The sequence below is a fragment of the Peromyscus eremicus genome, chromosome 15 (assembly GCF_949786415.1).
Source record: "Peromyscus eremicus chromosome 15, PerEre_H2_v1, whole genome shotgun sequence".
Classification (NCBI taxonomy): domain Eukaryota; kingdom Metazoa; phylum Chordata; class Mammalia; order Rodentia; family Cricetidae; genus Peromyscus; species Peromyscus eremicus.
This window is the reverse complement of record NC_081431.1, coordinates 32143080-32157628: the sequence shown is the minus strand read 5'-3', so window position 1 is coordinate 32157628 and position 14549 is coordinate 32143080. Positions and strand designations below refer to the sequence as shown.

Genomic DNA, 14549 nt, shown 5'->3' with positions numbered 1-14549 from the left:
TCACAACCAACTACTTTGACACCATGGCCCATGAATAGGTTGTAACCTTTGTGGTTAAAGTTTATTGTCAACAGGATCTGAAGTTACCCAGGAGACAAGCATCCAGGTATACCTATGAGGGATCATCTTGATGGCTCTAATTGAGGTGAGAAGATACACCCTCGAAATAGAAGACACCACCCCCTGAGCTTGTGTGCTGGACTGCATGAAAAGAAGGCTAGCTGGGCAGTGGTTACAATGTGACCAGGTTCCAAAAGCTCCCATAGCCATGACTTCCCCAGGATCATGCAGCTAATGCACTCATCTAGTTCCTGCTGTATGCCAGCATTGCATTGTATGTATATTAAAAAAAAAAAAAAAAAAAAAAACAGGTATACAAGAAGCTGCAAATAATTGGGAAAATAGACAGGAAACCAGTCACATAGTAAGAACTCTGCAGAGGCACCCAAGGTAGGCACTTGATGTCAGAGGTAGCTGAGGAAGACAAGCCAGCAGCGGAAGGCACCACCATGCTACTGCAGCTCACCAGGGACATTCCTTCAACATTTACAGGGGACGGACCTCCCGCCAGTACAAACCAAATCCACAAACTGACTTAGAAATGTTCCTAATTCTTACAGCAGTTAGACTTCTGACAGGGCTAGAAAGATGGCTCAGTGGGTTTGAGCACTTGCCACTCGTGTGTGTGTGTGTGTGTGTGTGTGTGTGTGTGTGTGCCCGCACAAACATTTGAAAAGAAAATATACCCTAAAAATGATATGCTTCATATAACAGAATCAAATGCCTTCCTTAAAACCTATTCTCTGGCCAGCAAGATGACTCAGTGGGCAAAGGGCCATGCTACCAACCCTCACGAGCTGAGTTCCAGCTCTGGAAACCGCATGGTGGAAGGTGAGAACCAACTGCACAAGTTGTCCTCCGACCTCTGTGGTGTGACTACCAACACACACTTATGCACACAAAATAAATGATTTTTAAAGTAACAAGTCTAGTCTCTAAAACGGCTGAGAATGGCTGCAAAATCCATTCTATTATTTCTGTTACTAATTCGATTACTTCATTGTCTCCAGGATTCACCAAAGGACTCCTTGTGTGTCAATTGGATAGTTTTCTTTTATAAATTAAATTAACAAAATATGCTTTACTGCCCTCTCAGGGATCTTGTCAAGATTAATGAATTAATTAAAATGTGCTTTGAAACTGCTGGAATGGAAAAGTAATTTAATTCAGTTTATGTATAAGTGTCTATTGAAAAACATTATATTGTGATAGTGCTGAATGTGAACAACTTTCTCTCAGGAAGTCCCAAACACGACTTTTTAGTGGGATCTAAAAGTATATTTTGATGCAACTATAATTTTGTAACATTCACACACACACATACACACACACAAAAAAAAAGACTACAAATACACATGATCATTCCTACATTTTCTTTTATTTTGGGTGGGTTGGTTTTTGCTTTGGTTTTTGTTGACTTGGTTTTGGTTTTGCTTTCTATTGAATTTTGTTTTGTTTTGTTTTTGAGACAGGACCTCACACTCACCATCTTCCCCAGGCACATGAAACTCATGGCAAACCTCCTGCCTCAGTTTCCCAAACAATGAGTTTATAGGAGTGAGCAGCCATGCTTGGCTTACTTTTTCAATGTTCAAAAAACACCTAGTCTAAATAAATGATTTAATCATAGTGCCATCATTTATTGAATGTATCTTTTGGGCCAGATACAAGGCACCATCTCAGAATTCATACACACACACACACACACACACACACACACACACACACACACACACACATCAAAAGTTAAGTCAGATATTTAAACTAAATCCCAAGATGGCTAACTCCGTTATGATATTAGTGAGAGTCAGAGATGGGACTGGGACTCCAGTCAACCAAGCACAAGCCCTATCACCATGTGATGACTCCTTCTCAAAAGCTGCTTTCCAGATCACTCTAAAAAGACACAAACCACAAGCAAGATTGGTCACTGTGCTAGACAAGACAGTTTTATATCAACTTAAACACAAGCTAAAGTTATGAGAGGAGGGAACTTCAATTAAGAAAATATCTCCATCAGATGAGTTGTAGGCAAGCCTGTAAGGTATTTTTTTAACTACTGGCTGTGATGTAGGGCTCTGCCCATTGTCAGTGGTGTCATCCCTGGGCAGGTGGTCCTGGGTTCTATAAGAAAGCAGGCTGGGCAAGCCATGATGAACAAGCCAGTAAGGAGCACTCCTCCAAGGCCTCTGCATCAGCTCCTGTCTCCAGGTTCCTGCCCTGTTTGAGTTCCTGTCCTGACTTCCTACAATGATGAATAATGCTGTGGAAGTGTAAGCCAAGTAAACCCTTTCCTCCCCAAGTTGCTTTGGTAATGGTATTTAATTGCAGGAATGGAAACTCCATCTAAGACACTCACCCATCAAATTACTTATTTAAGTGGATCTGTCTTTTTTATCCAAGTCACTGAAACAATAGACAAAGGGGTGCTTCAGAAACTCCATTTCTGATATGCCTATATATGCACCCATAGCTCTATCATTTCCTTGAAGCAGGACATGACATACTGTCACAAGGAATCACTGATGTACATACACTTTCAGCACCCAGAAACAGCGATCTCTGCAAAATCAAGGATTTAAAACAATATTGACGCTTGTTAAAACTATTGAGATTACTTATATAATAACATTGACAGACCTTAATGCCACTCAATTCCCTCAAAGACTGCAAACACAATCAAGGCAAGAATGTGAACCAGGCAAACTGAAGGATGTATATTTGCTACCCAAAAGTATTTTTTATCTAAAAACCCACTCATTTCTTTAAGTAGTGACCTTTTCAGCTCTATTATTTATATACAGTGTTTCGGAAGCATGACTTGGTATAAAGAAAACCCTGTTGATTGTGACAGGCTCAGCTTGCTAGCTGATGCCCACCTAGATGACAACATGCAGTGTATCATTTGATCTTCTAAATCTCACACTTTATTCAGGGGTACACCATCTCAGAAAATTATCTTGTCTAACTCTGAGAAGAACTCTGCTCCTCGTCTTCATCTACCATCCTGTGTGGAAAAAAAAAACAAAAACAAAAACAAACCATGCACTGTCAGTGGTGGTGTGCTAGCAAGAAGAGTAATTCAGGGGAGTGTCAAGGAGAAGGCCTGGTCCGGTACTGCAGAGGAATGGGAAAAGGAGGAGGCAGGGTGGGGCGGGAGGGAGATGATCCAAAACAATGGGGGCGGGAGAGGAGACAATGAAAACCAAGGCAAAGATACAAGTTCTGAACATCAAGTTCCAAAGCCTGCTCTCTAACTTTTCCTGACCTTGGACAAATCTCCTGGAGTATCCTAATGTAACTCCAGGAAATGAGTGACAGTTAAACCAGAGGGAAGTTTCCTACATCAATCTTTTGTGATGCCAAAGTCCTTGCTTCTGGTAAAGGAAGAAAAGATAAATTATGCATAGCCACACATGTGCAAAATGCTACTCGTGCACTATTAATAAACACTCTCAATTTGTTGAAAATAGTTTCTGAAAAATACATTTATTTATTTATTTATTTATTTATTTATTTATTTATTTATTAAGATAGGGTCTCACTATGTAGTTCTGGGTAATCTGGAACTCCATATGGAGACTAGCTGACCTCAAACTCACAAAGATCCATCTGCCTCTGCCTCTGGAGTGCATGTATACTGCTGGGTGTGTACCGCCACGCAGTACGACCAACTCTAAAACCAACCTCTCCTCTTCCCTCTCACACTAAATGCTTCATTCTGAAATGAGAAAATGGAATTCCTCTTTATTATTAGTGCCTTGGAGGTAGGTGTGTGTGTGTGTGTGTGTGTGTGTGTGTGTGTGTGTGTGTGTGTTATCATCTCCTTGCACGTATTAGGCAAATGCTCTATCATTGAGATCCTCCCCTGAACCCTGTCACATTTTTAATCTCTCCAGTGCCTTCTCTTTTTACTCCTCTTATTTTGGGCCCTCTGTAATGTACAGTATCTCTTTGTGATTAAAAAGTCAGTCTAAATTCAATGGCTTGTTGTCAAGCCAGACACTGAGACACAGATCATCACCTCCCTGCCTTGACATTGATACTTCAGTACACATAGCCTTGAGCTAAAATGACATGGGTAATCCATATATTTTCTACTTTCCACTTAAATCCTGGATCAATTTCAGAGCTGCAGCTTTGGGAGGGCTGTTTTAAAAAGTGATATGCTATAACTTTTTAACCCAATTGACAACAGCTTTCCTCTTATATATTCATTTGAAAGTTACGATCTCATAGTTCATCCTGTCAGTTCTCATATTTTAATTTCATTTATTATTAGTATGGGGGGAATACCATGTGCCATGGCACATGTGTGGACTCAGAGAGCAGATTTATGTGGGTTCCATGGGTACTCAGGTCATCAAGCTAGCAGAGCAAGTGCCTTTCCCTATTGAGGCATCTTACTGGCTTGACAGTTCTCTCCATATATATACATACATACATACACACACACACATACATCAGCTTCTGGGTGTTTCATATGCCCACTATACTTAGAATTCAATAAATAGATGTTCATTGATGTTACCTCTATATTTCTCAAGAATTCCAATAAGAGTCGTGTCCAAGGTTACATCAAGGTTTGGCAGCTTACTAGCCATGTGGTCTACACTAATAGCTTGCTTCTCTGCCTCTGAGTTTTATCCCCGATGGCGTTTGTATGTGAAAACCATAAGAACTGAGAGATATGGAGACTACATAGCAGAGTCCGGGCCTATACACACAGTAAGGCCTAAACTAATGTTGGCCTGCTCTTCCCTCTATTATTGAAACGTGTGTTTAGTATGTCATAATCCTTTTGGGTTTTTACATCAATGTTAATAGGATGAGAAATTGCAATGTAGGCTTAGATTGGGGAAATGGAAAAACTCTGTCCATGTAGACTATTAGATTATTCTATACAGTGCATTATTAACTTTCAGCTCTTTTAATTTGGCTCTGGAAGAGAGAAAAAGTCCCCTTTTCTAGCTGCCTTTGATCCTCTTAAAAGTAAATAAGACCGCCGGGCGGTGGTGGCGCATGCCTTTAATCCCAGCACTTGGGAGGCAGAGCCAGGCGGATCTCTGTGAGTTCGAGGCCAGCCTGGGCTACCAAGTGAGTTCCAGGAAAAGGCGCAAAGCTACACAGAGAAACCCTGTCTCGAAAAACAAAAAAAAGAAAAAAAAAAAAAAGTAAATAAGACCACCATAATGAGTAAAGCCTCATAATTTAACTCTGCTTAAGAGTAGCCACAGAAAAGGCCAGGTCTAAGTAAAGCCTCCCAGCCTCATGCTGCTCTGGTGTGGGCGGGGTTTGTCTCAGAAGCTTGGCTTCCATTGGCAGTGGTAAGGGGTGGGAGAAGTGTTAGGAGGTAGGCCTTGGCAGAGATGATTGAGATCATTGGGGTCTTTGATCTCTGAAGTAGTTAATGCACTTTTGTGGGACTTTGGTGAATTCTCAAGATGGCTGTTATATGAGAAAAACATTTCCCTCCGCTCCTCTTTCTCTCTCAGGCTTTCCTTCTTGCCATGAGACCTGTACCTCTTTCATACACACTCCACCATAAAGCCATCTTCCATGAAGCCCTCACCAGAACCAGACAGTGCTGTTTGAGCCTCCAGCCTCTAAAACTTTAAGTTAAATAAACCTCGTTTCTTTATAAAATTACTCAGTCCCCACAATTTTGTTATAGCAATAGAAAGCATAATAATATATAAATCAAATATTATATTTCATTAATAGAGAACTCAAAATCCTATGTTCTTACGTGCCTAAATGCTATTTCCATCCCTCTGACATTATGGAAGACTGCCTGCTTTGCTATTTTAACAAAATCCTTCCACTCGATACAAACATACTCTGGTTTACTAAGTTTTAACCTTATTCACAATTAGAGGTGAATAAGGTAGTGGTGGTGGTTTGTGGGACAAGTGTTGAGAAAGAGTTTCACACGAGAGCCCAGGTTGCCTGGCACTCACAACATCTCAGCATCCTGAATGCATTGTAGGCATGAGACACTATGCCTGCCCCAACTTCATTCTTTTGTTTATTATTATTTGTATATATGTATAAGTGGAGGGGTTCTATGCATATAAACGTGTGTGGGTCCATACCAGAGGTGGGCAGCCTCATCTCTTGCTCTCTCTCTTATTTTTTGAGATGAGGTCTCTCACTGAACCGGAAACTTGCAGTTCTGACTAGGCTGGCTGGCTATCAAGTTCCCGGGATCCACCTGTTTCTGGGGTTACAGTCACCCAAGGCCATACCTAAGTTATTGTGAGCCCTGAGGATCCAGACTCAGGTTCTCACCCTTGCACAGCAAACACTCTTAGTCACTGAACCATCTCCTCAGGCCCCCAGCTTCATTCTTTAAAATGTTAAAAGCATTTTTATATTGGTTAATCATGAATAAATCCAAAACAAAGATATTCTGTCAAAGTCAGTTCACTTATCCATATTTCTTTTCAGACATTACTGGTATTTACATAAGGAATGATGTTGATGTGGTGAATAAATTCTACTAATTGTGAACCAATGATAGCCGTAAAAGGCATTATATAACGCTGATTCAGCACAGATATCTTCATAATTTCAGGTTCCACCAACTCATTAGATAAAGAACAGTTCATATTTTTCATATTTTACTGAATAATTCCTTGGAAATTTCTAAGCATAATTTTCAATAGGTATCACATTTTAATTATCAGCATCCATTAACCTAATAATTATAATCTTAAGAGCCATTTCTTTTTAAAAAATCCAGTAACTTACTTTGCTATTTTAACAAAATCCTTCCACTCAATACAAACGTACTCTGGTTTACTAAGTTTTAACCTTATTCACAATTAGAGGACTCTTACTCAGTTTTAAACATGTTAATGAAATCTGTCAAAGGAGTTAAGAGTAGGTTAGTGCTTGAGCCATATAAATTTTAGATTAAATTATCTGGCCATATCCAATAACATCATCAAATGGCTCACAGTTTCCCTCAAACTGGATAACCAAAGTCTTTATAAACCTTGTAAGGAAATAGATAAATATTATTGAGAAATTTCCACACTGAAACAAACTCCCATAAGTACAGTCAGTGTTTAAAAATCTTTTATCTGGCTTCCATTAACCACAAAATCTTTTCTACTTGTTCAGAACTGGAGGTCTGTTTACCACCCAGACTGGAACACAATAACATAAAATCTTCCGCCTATATAATTAGCATTGAACAACTAATGCTGCTAACAAGTGTATCATTAAAAACATTTGCACATTAGCAGCTAGTACAGTTTTCACTTAGCACCTCAATAAACAAGTTGTGCGCACTCTAAACACATACTTAAGGGAACAACACATTTATGTTTCAGAGTTATCTTCAGGAATGTCTAATAGAGTAAATAAAAATTTGTGTCTTTTAATCAATACTTCTAAGAGAGTAGATGTACACAATATAATAGGAATAGAATTATCAATATAGCAGTTTCTTGCTCATAAGCCCATTGTTATAAGACCAATAAGAAAAATGCTGAAAATATTAACCAAAAGGTGTGATAAACCTCCACGTGGTAAGACAGTCCAGCACACAGGTTTTAAAGACTGCATTAAAGAGCTCTAACACCTCAGGTTGAACAGAAGTTTTTACATTAACTGAAATTAGCCGTGAGTGACTTGTTCAAGCTCATTGCATTTTAATTTTCTATTAAGTAAAATGAAATGAATGAGCCCAGCTACCTCTTTGGAGTTTTATGAGGATTAAATGAGATTATCCATATAAAAGGACCCAAGATAATATCCAACGTGTAGCAATCACTCAATAAATATTAGCCATTGTTTTCGCCCTTACTGACCTCTAAACATACATGTTTAGAGCCGAGTCTCAGGATCTTTTCTCTTTATGCAGGTGGCTTAGGCCTCTAAGCCCAGTTACTCAGCAGCTGACAGAGGACTATCACAAGTTCAATGCCTGCCTAGGATACAGAGTAATTCAAGTCTTCTTACTTAAATTAAAAAAAAAAAAAAAAAAGTTGAGAGACATGGGTTGGAAATACAGCTGGGTGGGGGAGCACCTTCCTGGCCCCGAGTTCATCTGAAAGGGAGGGGCAAGGAAGTCCATATAAATACATAAATAAGAAAGCAGCTGACTAAATTCATTTCTTCCATTCACAAACTAGACAAATGGACAGATTCGAGCCTGGTAGTGAACCCCTATCTTCCTTCAATCCATGGGCTTCACTTTCTGTGTATTAGACCCACAGACCTTAAGCAGTTTCTCAATGCCAGCATATAGGCTCGCCTTCAATCAAAACAATCTAGCTACTCACACTATATCACATTAATATGCAAATGTGTCACCTCAGCAAGAAAATCACAAACAAGGAGTTCATTCATGATACATTTTATTCATGATACACTCAAACTTATCACCCCAAAGTTGGTTTTACACATAGTTAAATAAACACATTCACATCCAAACGCATTCAATGGTATTTAAAAAAATCAACATAAGCAAATTATTTTCAAGGGAAAGATATGGTTAGCTACTAAAGAGGTATTGTTAAGTGGTAAATAAATCAATAAATGAATGCAACAGTAATTGAAGAGAACAAGCTGAATTCAGAAGCAAACAGTTCACGCAAATGAGGACCCTGGTGTTAGATTATACACTGTCACTACACAATTGGTCAAGCATTAAAATGAAAACAGCTCTGAGCAGAGGAGAAATACTGCATTTTAAAGAACTTTATGTTGGTTATAAAATTCCTGGTTAATAAAAAGTTAAGAGGTTGCAATGAAACATAAATACTTTTTTCCCCCCACCCTGGGCTGATTCACTTCTGAAACTGAAAAGATTTTTTTCCCTTAGGTTGAGTTATAATTAGAAATTAGATTCTTCAATAATTCAATGACAGAAATCTTTATTAAAGTCAAATGACCTTCTAATTAAGTTTCTTCCTGAATATGTAAGCTATGCTAGACAGGTGCTACTGTGCAGCTTATAAAGGCTTACTTAATGAGCATATTCTTCTATGCTTATTATTTTCTTCATCATTCCAACAGTCACCACTAGTAAAACTTCATAAAGTACAGCAAATTACTGATGCACTCTGGTAAATGCTCTGATTTTTATAGTCCCTATTTTTCACTTCATTATAGAAAAATGTTCACAAATATATTACTCTACTGTATCTCCCTTTTCAATCTCATGACAAAAAAATATACAGCTAGCAAAGGGAATGCACACACTTGCATTATACCATAGCATTAAGAAGACTGTTCGGTTTTTCAAACCTAGAGAGCAGAACTGAGATATGTGCAGAGAATTTACACTGAGTTCAAAGGCACTGACCAAAATATACTTATATGCTCATCCAAGTAAATTATAAGGAAGGTGCATGGAAACATGGCTGTTGCATTGAAACGCAATTTTAATCTTCAAGGATTTTTTTTAGAATAAATATCATTAAGTCCTCGCCTTAGACCAGAAATCTGGAATGACGTAGACAAAATGTTTTGCTATCGCTTTTCTTATTGAGCAAAATGAATTATAAAAACAAGGGAAAAATGACTAAGGAGTCTAACTACCCAAGGATAGCAGCCAGTTGCCAGCAATTCCACTTTTTATCTTTCTAGTTCATACTGAAACAAGAAAAATGAAGAGTATCTCCTGAGAGGTGGCGCATCATCAGAGAAAAAAGAAAACGCACTTTGTGATGCTCACACCCAAAAATGTGGGAATAGTCAGCGTTACAGTTTACACATTGCCAAGCAATGAAAGAAAGAAGAGGATGGAGGACCGCAGCAAGAACCCTCTGCCTCACAAGTCGTTCTCCAGCCAAATAAAAGAATAAAATGCAATTCCAGTTGCCCCCTCCAGCCCGCTGTCTTCACTGCTGCACATTCTACCTGGTTTACTACTGGAAAACAGATTTCAGCCTTCGTAGTGCGCTCCTCACGCAAGGCCGTTAGGGTAACTAATCCTTCCTGAATTGCTCACCGAAAGAAACGCAGATTCCCGACTTAAAACGGTAATAATTCTCTATTTGTTTTTTAATTGGGAGACACGAAGAAAGCCACAATTTGGGTTCTGTATGTTAGCTTGAAGACCAGTTGGATAAATAAGAGCTTAGGGAACGCAAGAGGATGCTGGGGGGGAGGGGGCCCACAGACAGAGTGCGAGAAAGATGCTGGTCAGTTCTGAGATGATGCAGGAATGACACGGCACCTGAACATCACAAGTCCACGGTCACCCCCGGAGGTCTCGGGTTTTCAGTCATGCCTGAGCAGTGGAATGGGTGAACACTCAAACACACCACCGTTTATTCTTCTGCTCCCTGGGCGAATGGTGGTAGGCAAGCGTCTCCGGATAAGCCTTCGCCACAGGGATTTCTGGGTCCACACACCCCGCCTCCCCAGCTCGGGGCAGACGATGACTGTCTCAAACAGTAGAGAGATCGGAAAGCCAGGGCGAGGGGAAAAGAACCGAGGAGGAGGGGTAAATCCCCACAGCCGAGCTGAGAGCCTCGGGGAGGGTGACAGGAAAGGGAGGAGGACGTTGAGACCAGGGGACTGGAAAGCACCGAGCTGCGCATCCAGGCTGCCAGGAGCTGGCGCGCACCGAGCCAGCGAGGGAAGTCGATCCTGGGGCGGACCCCGACTCCCCCACCCTTGGTGGGGAGGAAATGGCTTTGTATGGCAGGATGAAAGGCAGACAGGGGGGTCACCACGGGGTGGAGGATGCGGCGACGAAGGATGCCCAGAGCAGGGAGGACCTCGCCTGCTCCAGGGACACTACTGCTCTGCCCCCCCAATCCGCCGCAGCCTCTAGTCCACCCTCGGGCTCCCCAGACCGTTCCACGTTCCAACGGCCTGGAGCAGGGGCGCCCCCACGGCCGCGCCCCCACCGCGCTCCCAGTGCGCTCACCTGCCCACGAAGTTCTCGAGCACCGAGCTCTTGCCGGCGCTCTGGCCGCCCACTACGGCGATCTGCGGCAGCTCCAGCAGACAGCTCTGTCCCAGCGCCGAGAAGGCGTCCTGCAGACGGTTCACCAGCGGGATCAGCTCCTCCATCTCCCGGTTCCCCATCTTGCCTGCGCGGCCAACTGCCCCACAGGTCTCCGCTCGACTCTGTGACCTGGCAGGCAGCCCGGGCCTCGGGGCGCTTGCTTGTCGGGGTGGTTGCTGCACGGGGCTCAGATAGCTAAGTCCCCGCACAGACGTCGGATCCCAGCCGCCTGCTGCTAGGCTCCTGACAGCTAACGGCCCACAACGCGCTTGCGCAGGCTAGAAAGGCGAGAGAGGCGTGGCCTAGTTCTATATGGTTACGCCCACACCACGCCCCTCATCTGCTCCTCCCTAGAGTTTCCAACCTACTGCCCTGGCCAGGCGCGCATGCACTGCCTCCCAGCTGCGGCCAGATGTCACCGCCTAGGCTAAAGGGCAGAGTTACTGCACTTGATCAAGGAATAGCCTAAAATCACTCCCAACTGGCATTGCTGGTCCTTTTCAAGGAGCTACCCCGACAAAGACCAGCTGAAGGCACTACCATTAGCTAACAACCGAACATTGTCATCAGCTGCACCATGCACCACCACCACCACCATCACCACCACCAGCATTTCATTGCACCAGAATACGTTTCCCAAATGGAAATCTCATGTTTCACACCCTACTCCAGAACCCCAGATTGCTGTGGGAGGTAGAGATAAGCTAGCCTTTTGGAGTCAATTCTTCCTCCATTGGAGAACTGGGTTATTTAACCTTACTGAAGTACTCATCTTTACTGGCCTGTGTTCCTCAGCCTCCTGTAAGCTGACGTGAGTTCCTTGAACTCTCTGTTCCCTACCCCTTCAATCTACCATACCCATTAGGGCCCTTGCCTTAGCCAGCTGTCCATTTAGCTTCTGGACAGGACAAAGAGATTGGCTGTGAAGTACATCAATAACCACGCAGTCTGCACTTGTTCTGTTAAATTTAGCACACCGAGAAGATTCTGTTCTCGGTGGTGGATATACAAAGATAAATAGCCATGCTTCTTCACTTCCTTACAGCAGTTCTCTTTCCTGTGCATTTTGAACATTGACAGGATTTAATGTGCGGTATTTTCTTGTCTTACACATACTCCATCTGAAGATTGTCCAGTGACTTTAAGTAACATAAAGGTTGGAGACTACATAGAAATCTCTGTTGCATCTCCAACATCCTGGGGTCTTCACTGTAACTTAGGCTTCATCTTCACACTATTGCCCCTCTGGAATTCCATGCAAGGAGTCTGACCCTGCCTCACATTACCTAGCCTTAGTGGTTCTCTGGAAGTGTGGCGTAAGATTTCATGACTTTCTCCGTCTTGCAATTTTTATGTCTGCCAAACCAGGACCACATAGACTACAGTGCCACATCTAGGATGGAGCATGGCTCCTTTGGACCACTGTTGCAGCAACCTCTGCGCTGACTCTGAGGAAACATTTCTCTAGGCAATTGCTTTCCAGGAGCTGGTGGCAGAGAAGTCTATTGCTATATTTAACGAGGCAATTCCACATAATTTATCTGGTAATCAAGAGAGGTTTATTTCTGGGATAACTTACAGTCAATAGGGATTGGTTACAGGATCCAGGAGAGATGAGGTACCATCCAACGGAGAACTCAGGCTTGGTCTCCCATCCAGATTCCAGGACCACGAGGTATCCAGAAGAGCAAGCATGTATGTACCTTAAGGGGCTCCCTCTCAGCCATGCCCTAAGGGCAGGTCAGCCCCAGGGGCAGGTCATAGGCAGGTGTGGCAGTTACCTGCCGTCACTCTAGGGACAGTGTTTCAAGGTCAAAGCTGGAACAGCTACCCACTACAGAAATCTGTGGCAGAAGTGGATGGAGGCTGGTCACATTGCATCCGCAGTCAGAAAGCAGGGAGAAATAAATGCTGGTCAGCTAGCTTTTTCCTTTCTATGCAGCCAGAAATACCAAATGTGGAATAGTCCCACCTTAATCTAACCTAAGTAATCTTTTATAGACACACCCAGAGGTTTGTTTACATAGTGATTCCAGATCCTGCCAAGTTGACAGTCAATATTAACCATGACAAGTCTAGCCTCCCAATGTGGCTGTATTTGATCTAAAGTTATTGAGGTTAAATGAAGTCATGATGGTGGAACTCTGGTTTGAAAGAACTAGTGTTCCTATAATAAAAAAACACCAGAGCCCCAGCTCCATCTGCCAAGTGAAGACACAGCTAGAGGACAGTCAGTCTTCCAGGCAGAAAGATAGCCCTCACCAGGACAGACTAGCAGACATCTAGCTAGCCCCAAGAACTTTGGAGAATAAATGTCTTTTTAAGCTATGCAGACAATGGAATTTTGTTATACAGCTCAAACTTACTACAGACGCAGGGTTTATTTAGAGGAATATGAGATGAAAATCAAGGAGCAATGCTTCCATCTGCAGAGGGTCATGGATAGTGTCTGACAAGACATGGTCTTTACTGGGCTCCTGCTGCACTCCACTACATGCTGTGTAGACTAAAGCTGAGTACACTAGTCCTTGTCCAAAGTCTTCTGAGCTCTAATGTGGAAGACAATGCTACTAGGCATTAGGAAGACATTAGCCAGGCAGTGGTGGCGCACACCTTTGGTCCCAACACTCCGCAGGCAGAGTCAGGCAGATCTTTGTGAATTCAAGCCCAGCCTGTTCTACAGAGAATTCCAGGACAGCCAGGGCTACACAGAGAAAGAAACCCTGTCTTGAAAAACAGAAACAGGGCCGGGCGGTGGTGGCGCACGCCTTTAATCCCAGCACTCGGGAGGCAGAGGCAGGCGGATCTCTGTGAGTTCGAGGCCAGCCTGGGCTACCAAGTAAGTTCCAGGAGAGGCGCAAAGCTACACAGAGAAACCCTGTCTCGAAAAACAAAAACAAAAAAAAAAACCAGAAACAAAGAAGGAAGAGGAGGAGGGAGAGGAAGAAGAGGAAGGAGAAGAGAAGGAAGAAGAGAAAGAAATTTAAAAAAAGAAAATACATCAACCATTAGAAACCTCAAGTCAGTCCTGTTCATTTAGTTTAAGAAGCCATTCAGAATTGCTCTTGCCAACTGCTTTCTTTCTTTACTTCCCTTTTCTAGATTATTCTGCAGAAACTCAGCACCAAGAAAGCCTGAATGCACACAGAAATAGCCAAGGTCCTTCAGAGGTGTAGATTTCTACTCATTAATTAGTCTGGATAAAACAGGAAACAGAATATGACAGAGAAAAGCAGATGGGACAAACAGACAGAAAGACAACCTCTGCCTTTCCAATCTACATGAAAGTTAAAGAGTGAGTCTGGTCAATGCCCAGTTTCTTGAATATATCAGTCACCTCAACCCTGTCAACAGCAGTGATGGATGCCAGGCTTCACTCCCTGGCTCTCACGTTCATGTCCACACTACCTTCCTGGTAGTTCCTAAAGGTCCAAAGCCTCTTTCAGCCTCGGTGTGTAAGAAGTTAGAACTTTGATAAGCCCATCAGAACATTGATACATAAGCGAGTGTTTTA

General features: G+C 42.5%; 1 protein-coding gene across 5 annotated transcripts in view; it reads right to left on the bottom strand.

The window, feature by feature from the left end:
• The window catches only part of Dnm3 (dynamin 3), a 489100-nt gene extending 477779 nt beyond the window's left edge, over nucleotides 1-11321 (bottom strand). For 4 of the 5 annotated variants that reach the window (XM_059280851.1, XM_059280854.1, XM_059280855.1 and 1 more), the window contains exon 1: nucleotides 10955-11321. In XM_059280851.1, the coding sequence (XP_059136834.1) occupies nucleotides 10955-11115 (161 nt within the window). In that variant the 5' untranslated portion in view covers nucleotides 11116-11321. The remainder of the gene's footprint in view (nucleotides 1-10954) is intronic. The other variant, XM_059280853.1, reaches the window with a different exon arrangement.
• Nucleotides 11322-14549: the final 3228 nt, after the last annotated feature.